The 7,635-nt window shown below is 36.5% G+C and overlaps 1 protein-coding gene across 1 annotated transcript; it reads left to right on the top strand.

Annotated features, from left to right (window-relative positions):
- The first annotated feature begins 5,256 nt into the window (after positions 1-5,256).
- Positions 5,257-5,838, top strand: LOC110011565 (uncharacterized). The gene has a single exon (XM_020691763.1). The coding sequence runs from the start codon at positions 5,257-5,259 to the stop codon at positions 5,836-5,838; it is 582 nt and encodes a 193-aa protein (XP_020547422.1).
- The last annotated feature ends 1,797 nt before the right edge of the window (positions 5,839-7,635 follow it).

The raw sequence follows: 7,635 nt of genomic DNA on the forward strand, positions 1-7,635 counted from the left end.
TTCACCAATTCCATTTCCATCGTTTAGTGCATATCGTGACAATGTGGAGTCTAGTTCTGCAGCAACATCTAGTCAGTTCGGTGGTGATGAAAATGAGGCGCAAGATGAGCCAGTGCAAAATGTGGGCGAGGAAATAAGAAGACCTCGACATCAACACCATACACCCAATTGTGGAATGGGTGAACATTTTTTACATTTGAAATTGTATACTTCATTGTATTTTTTTATAATTGTACAAAAAAAAATATACACTATTACATTTGTACACTTAATTGTAATTTTTTAAATTAATACAATTTTAATATTATGATTTTTGGACTTTAATATGTTGTTAAAAATTAATTATATATAATTAAATAAAATTATATAATTAATTTATATAAAATTTAATTAAACGAAAAAAACAAAAATGGCCAAGTCGTAATCCCAAATCGCGACATCAAGTTGCAATTTTAAATCGCGACTTGAGCTTTTTCTTTAAAAAAAAAAATTAATTTTTACTCGAGTCGTGATTTAAAATCGCGACTTGTTATATTATTATTAATATATTTAAAAAAATTATATTAATATAATTTTTTGTAATAAATAAATAATTAACCCGAGGTGGGGGGTGGGCCATCGCCCAATTCATTTTTCCTTCTGTTTCATTTCTTTTCTCTTCCTTTCTTCTTTTTTTTATTTAATTTAATTTTTTTTTCAAAATACCTATAACGTCCTTCCTAATTTTTTAATTAATATAATTTGCCTCCACATATTATAATAAATTCCAATTTAATCCGTTCAAGTTTTATTATATTCCAAATTCAATCTATAATTTATTTACTCATTAAATTTAAATTCTTAATAATTACCAATTAGTCTCCCAATTATGTGAAAGTTTCTGCGTACGTCACACATGTATCCCAAGAATACACATTTTGATGCCTTTAGATCAAACTTTGTTTTAGACGGCAGTGTATTGGTGCCATAACATAGACACTCAAAACCTTTATATGATAATAGTCAGTAGGCTTATTGTATAACTTTCATAAGGTGTCTCCAGTTGATTGTTGGGGTAGGTAATCTATTAACAATATAAGTGGTTGTGAGCATAGTTTCAGTCCAAAAAATCTTAGGCAAAGAAGCCTGAACATTAGAGTTCTTGCGATCTGTAAGAGATGCTTGTGTTTTCTTTCAACTACGTCATTCTGTTGTGGTGTATACACACAAGTTTTTGATCCAAGATAATTCCTAAAGAATGATTGCTTAAGAACTCGTTTCCATTATTAGCTCCGATAATTTTGATCTTCTTATTGAATTGTGTTTTGATCATAGAATGGAATGAGATTTACAGGGGGTGTTCGTTTTATATTTTATTAGATAAGTCCAAGTACATCGACTGAAGTCATCCACAATTGTCATCATGTAGGTGCAATGTGACAAGGATTGTTGGTTATAAAGCCCCCAAATATCAATGTGAACTAGGTTAAATAAAGCTTCAGAAATGCTACTGCTGACCTTAAAGGGAAGTCTCTGTTGTTTAGCCATTGGACAAACATCACAGTTGCTGATTTTACTTTGATTTTCTTTCAATAAAGGAATGTGAGCAAGTACATTTTGAGATGTGTGTCCTAGCCTTCTATGCCATATATCTAAATCAAACATCACAGAGTGACAGAGATGAGTACCTAAGCCTGTCTTATAGTATTTGATTGTTTCTAGCTGGAAAGATGTTTCATCAAGGATGTATAGTCTTCCTACCACTTCTCCTACAGCCACAATTTGTTTAGTCTTGTGGTCCTGCAGCACACAGTGAGAATCAATAAATAGAAATGAAATGGAGGAAGAACTACACAGCCTGTTCACAGAAAGCAAGTTAAATTAAGTTCTAGAACATGCAAAACATGTGTAAGTTTAATTTGATTTGGTAATATAATGTTACCAATTTGCTCAACAGGGCGCTTTGAACCATCGCAAGGTGAATGTATGACTTAACAGTACTCTCAATGAGGGATGCAAACAATTTTTTGCTTTTGCATATATGTGAAGATGCCACGATGTCAATGATCCAAGAACCTTCATGTAAAGTGTTGCATGTTTCATTGTACAGTAATTTACCTGAGAAATCATCAAAATTAGCCTGTGTTTTAAACTGAGCTTGGCCATTTTCTATCATCAGCTTTTGAATTTCTGATCTGATCAAGTCAGAGATCATTCCTTTGTCCACTGGAGTTTCAATGGCTGCTGCAACTTGATTGTGTATTTCTGTTGTGTTAAAAGCACGGTCTGCACTAGTCTGATTCTTTTTCTTTTGAACTAGAGTCTTATACCATTCAGGTAACCGTGCATTTTAGAACAAGTGGTCTTCAAATGTCTAACTTTCCACACTCTTCACAGAACATACTTTGTTTATCCAGTTGAGTTCTCTTCTTCTGCACAAACTTTGAAGGAAAACTGATATTCTTTCTACTTTCTCTAGTTTGCATTGCCATATTCTATGCATTGCTTGTAATTTCAGAATTAATCTCTCTTTGTTTTTCAACTCCTAAGATCATGGAGTAAGCTTTATTCACACCATCAACAGAATTTGTTTTCTCACATGATCAAAGCTATCATGCAATCTCACATGTTTATTTCTGCAATAATCTTGGATGCTCCACACTCACACTTTGGCATTGGTTTAAGACATGAAGTTCATCCCATAATATTTTAAATTTTTCATAATATGCAGAAATTGAAAGATCAACCTGTGATACAGACGTCATTTCCCTTTGCAGTTGATAGATTATTGGCCCATTACTTTCTCCAAAATGTGTTTCCAATTCTTGCCACAATTCTCTAGCTGAATTAACGTATAAGAAGCTTTCTACAATATCATGTAGTCATTTCTTACCCAGTGCTTGTATTCATCTGAGTCCTCGTGCGGTTTCAGGCTCTTCCCATTGACGAAACTTAGTTTCATCTTCGCCCCTAGCGCTATTTTTATCGATCGACTCCAAGAAAGGTAATTCTTCCCATTCAAGAGTGATGAAACCAAGCACATCCTTAGGTTATCTGAGTTCTGCAGCCTCATCATTTCAAACTCTTCCATCAATTGCTTTTGTTTATTTGGTTTTTCTTCAAAATCCCCCATGGATGAGTCTGATAAAAATTTGTGTGTATAGTGATGGGTTTTTTCAAAAAAACTAATGAACCATAGAAAATGGCTCTGGTACGATGAGAATATTCTAAAATAGAGCAAGAAATGAACAAAGAACCTGATTATTCATTCATCTAATTAGAGTCGCTAGTGTCATTACACGCAGTAGCAATTCTGGTATTAGTTGTTCACGACTTTGTCTTCAGAAATACGACAGCCACAGCACCTCCTCGGCAACATCTGCTTTCATTCCAAGTGTGAAGGTGTGTATCTGTCTTTAAACTATACTAAATTATGTCTTAATTTACTTTTAAATTAATAAATAATTAGTATTTGTAATGTGCTTATATTTTGAACTCTAGAGTATTCAAGTCAAAGAACATTGTGGCGTAAAACAGAAGTAATTGAATTTGATTATATTGCTTGGTATTAAAACATGTGGAATAAAAATAGTTATTATTAATACAGTGTTTTTTAAAAGAGTAATTAAGAAAAATCAAATAATTTGATTGGACATTAATGTTTAGATTAATTCATCGGGGGAACTAATTTGAAGCTGAAAATAAATTTTAAACTAATTTCCAAAACGATGATAAAATTTAGGGTCTAATTGCCTTTAGAGCCCGTTAAAATTATAAATTCATACTTTTTAATATTTTTTAAAATTGTGTGGACACCTCTTATAAGAATTATTTACTTACAGCTGTACCCCTTCAATTAGAAATTGAATGAAAAATGTTGATATTGATTCGGTTCGAATTCAGCGATCCCGAGACACGATCTCGTCACAGATAGCTAAATCCTCCAAGATCAGATTTTGGGTTCCCTGAGAATAAGACAAGAACTGTGAGCTCGTCGGACACATCCCCGACAATGACCCTCCGACGCTCAAGTTAGGTTGATCGAGAGAAAGTGTGCGATCTCAAAGTTCGATCTCAATAAATGCAGAACAGTTACCTTTAATGACGGCGTTTCGGGTCTATATATAGGGCTCAGCAGGATAGTGTTGACCAACCACGTGGTCTCATCCTACTGGCTGGCGTCCATGATCAGACGGCTATAATTGTCCGGGTCTTCGAGGGCAGATGGATCCGGGTCGGGTTCCTCGCGACCCGACTGATGGAAGAGGCGCGGATCCTTGCTTAAATGACTACAATGCCCTTAATGAAGGACATTCTTGGCATTTTCCTTATATCTCCTCTTAATCACACATCAGATATTAATAATTACTATGAGTTATATTATATATCATCTGTTTGCACTTTATAATGGTATATTGCTCCAAATGATAAGATGGATAGCGCCATCATTACAAATTGTTAGAAGCCTAATAAATAGTGATATGACCCCAATTTGATAATTAAAACTATATTGATAATTATTGTTGCAATCATACGCGAGTGGCATCCAGGTTGAGTTTGAAGAACTCACTTTCATCATCAGCAAGCCAGAACTACAGTTGCAGAGTGCTTGCTCAAAAACGACGAAAAAACGTGTTTTACCTCTTTATGTTTTTGTTTCTTTACTTCTGCATTTTTATTAGTGGTTAACTAAGCATGACGTGGCGCTTAGTTGGAGGTGACGTGTATAGGTTGTTAGTTTGTTCAGGATTAGTTTTCTGATTAGTTTTTCTATTTTTCTTTCGTCTTCCTCTTCTTCTCTATATTTAAGCCAAACTCCTCTGTAATTTTAGTGTCTGAAGATTGAATGAAAGCAGTTTCCATTCTTGCTGCAAACATGACTATTATTCTGCATTTGTATTTGTTTCTTATCATGGTATCAGAGCCTTCCTTGTGAAGGTCTCTGCATATCTCTTACCATCATATTGTTGAAAACTTTTCTGCCATGGCTACGACAGAATTTATTGATTCATTGGGTAATGACGCCACATCACGTGGTGGTTTTCATCAAGAGTTTATGTAGCTTCAGTCCTCGGATCACACTGGAATGGTGATGGTATCAGCTCAGCTCACAGGCAACAATTACTTTGCCTGGAGTCGAGCAGTGAGAAGAGCTTTAACGGCGAAAATGAAACTTGATTTCATTGACAGTACTGTGAGCCGTCCACCTACCAATACTAATGATTCAGACGCTGGAATCGCATCGATTCCATGGTTAGGACCTGGATACTTAATTGTATGTCCAAGGAACTCGTGGAGTCTTCTATGTATGTGGCTTCTTCGCGCAAATTGTGGTTAGAATTGGAGGCTCGGTTTGGAGAAAGCAATAAACCCATGAAGTATCAGTTGCAGAGGGAAATTGGGCAAGTTACACAAGGAAATATGAGTATTACAGAGTACAACACCAAGTTGAAACACCTTTGGGATGAGCTATTGTGTCTTGCTCCCACACCAAAGTGCGTATGTGCTGGTTGTACATGCGATGTTAACAAGGCTCTGGCAGAAATGACAGCTTCTAATCAACTAATCCAGTTCTTAGTGGGATTAAATTCAGTTTATGAACAAGCACGCAGCCAAATACCATTACTGGATCCATTGCCTTCAGTCACCAAGGCTTTTTCGATGCTTATTCGAATTGAAAAACAGATGCAAGTTAGCATTAGTAGCATGGAGCCAACCAATGGTGCTGCATTTCAGTTGAAAGCCCAAGGCTATAGGAAGAAAACAGTGATGGACAAAAGGCAGCAGGTGGCCACTCTAGAGACCCATGTTTCAAATTATACGGCACTCCAGATTGGTACAAAGAAATGGCTGAGTTAAGGAGCAAGTCTATAGGGCAAGGAAGAGGTTTCAGTGATGTGACTGCTGTTGAAACCAAGGGGACCATAACTGGAGAAATGATTCCCAACATTGTAGACATAGTGAGAACTGAGATGAAGAAATTGATACACGATGAAACACCTCTTGATCCACTTCAAGTTCACTATGCTCAAATGGAAAACTTTGCAGGTAACACTTTGAGCCCAAACTCTATAATTTCCAATTCATGGATAGTGGATAGTGGAGCAACAAACCACATATGTGCAGACATTCGTTTATTCTGTATCTAAGATAAGCTTGTTAATCCTTTACTCATTCACTTGCCAAATGGACATACCCAATCGATTTCTCATATAGGTACTGTTAGACTTACTTCAAACATCATTCTTACACAAGTCCTCCATATTCCCAGCTTCTTTGTTAACTTGCTGTCTGTGAGACAATTATGTGGTTCTTTGCCTATTCTTTTTCGCTTTCTAAAGTCTTCTTGCACGCTACAGGACCAGAAGACTAATAAAGTATTGGCAACTAGGCATTTGATTAGGAACCTTTATATCATTAAGTCTTGCATTGTTGAAGAGAAAGGGAGGTTGTCAGTTTCTGATTGTAAATCTTATTCCTGTACCTTGACTGAATGCCAGGGAGATTTGTGGCATAAATGTCTTGGACATCTGTCTAGAACCTCAATGAAACATATTGTTGATTTGCCTTTGTATGATGGCACTAATGAACCTTGTGAAATTTGTCCTCTCACGAAAATGCATAAGCTTCCCTTTCAGTCTAGCAATATAAAATTACTCTCTATCTTTTCTCTTGTTCACATCAATATCTGGGGTCCTTACAAAATTCATACTATATCAAATTATTTTCTGACGATAGTTGATGATTACAGCAGATCAACATGGACTTTTCTTATGAAATATAAAAGCCAGTGCTTAGAAATTTTTCAAAATTTCTGCAAACTAATCCTCACTCAATTCAGTAAGAAAATTCAGTCAATTCGCACTGATAATGGCAGCGAGTTTCTTAGTTCTTCCTTCCAAACTTTTCTCCTTGGCTTTGGAATTGTTCACCAACTAGTTGCGCCTACACTCCACAACAAAACGGATTGGTAGAATGCAAGCATAGGTCCTTGCTTGAGGTTGCCCGTTCCATTATGTTTCAAGGGTCTCTTCCTCGTTATTTCTGGGGGGATGCAATTTTGGCAACTACTTATCTAATCAATCGATTTCCCACACATGTTTTGGGATGGAAATCTCCATATGAGGTTCTATATCACAAGGTCCCATCTTACTCACACCTACGTACCATAGGTTGCTTATGTTTTGCGATGAAACCTGATACTCATCCTTCAAAATTTGATCTCGGTTCATCTAAATGTATATTCCTTGGCTATCCTATTGGTCAGAAAGCTTATAGAGTCTTTGATCTTGAGTCTCGTTCTATTTTCGTCTCCAGGAACGTACAGTTCTATGAGCACATATTTCCTTTTCCTGCACATCAACGTTTGCCATCCCCTGTTCCTCTCTCACAAATTCCCTTAACAGCCGACACTGATGAGGTTACTCCACCAAGTCCTAAATTGCCAAATGAGACTTCCTCTCTTCCTATTGCACGTACTCCTTCTCCTACTCCTCCTCCTATTCGCAGGCCTCTTAGCACTCACCATAGGCCCTCGTGGCTTGATGACTTTGTATGCCACTTCACTGCCAGTTCTCCTACTCCCACCATTACTGCCCTTAGCTCTGCATATGTGGACTTTGTTGCTTCACTTTCTATGTTGCAGGAGCCAAGGAA

The sequence above is a fragment of the Sesamum indicum genome, linkage group LG2 (genome assembly GCF_026168435.1).
Source record: "Sesamum indicum cultivar Baizhima isolate 11 linkage group LG2, ASM2616843v1, whole genome shotgun sequence".
In the NCBI taxonomy this organism is placed as follows: Eukaryota; Viridiplantae; Streptophyta; class Magnoliopsida; order Lamiales; family Pedaliaceae; genus Sesamum; species Sesamum indicum.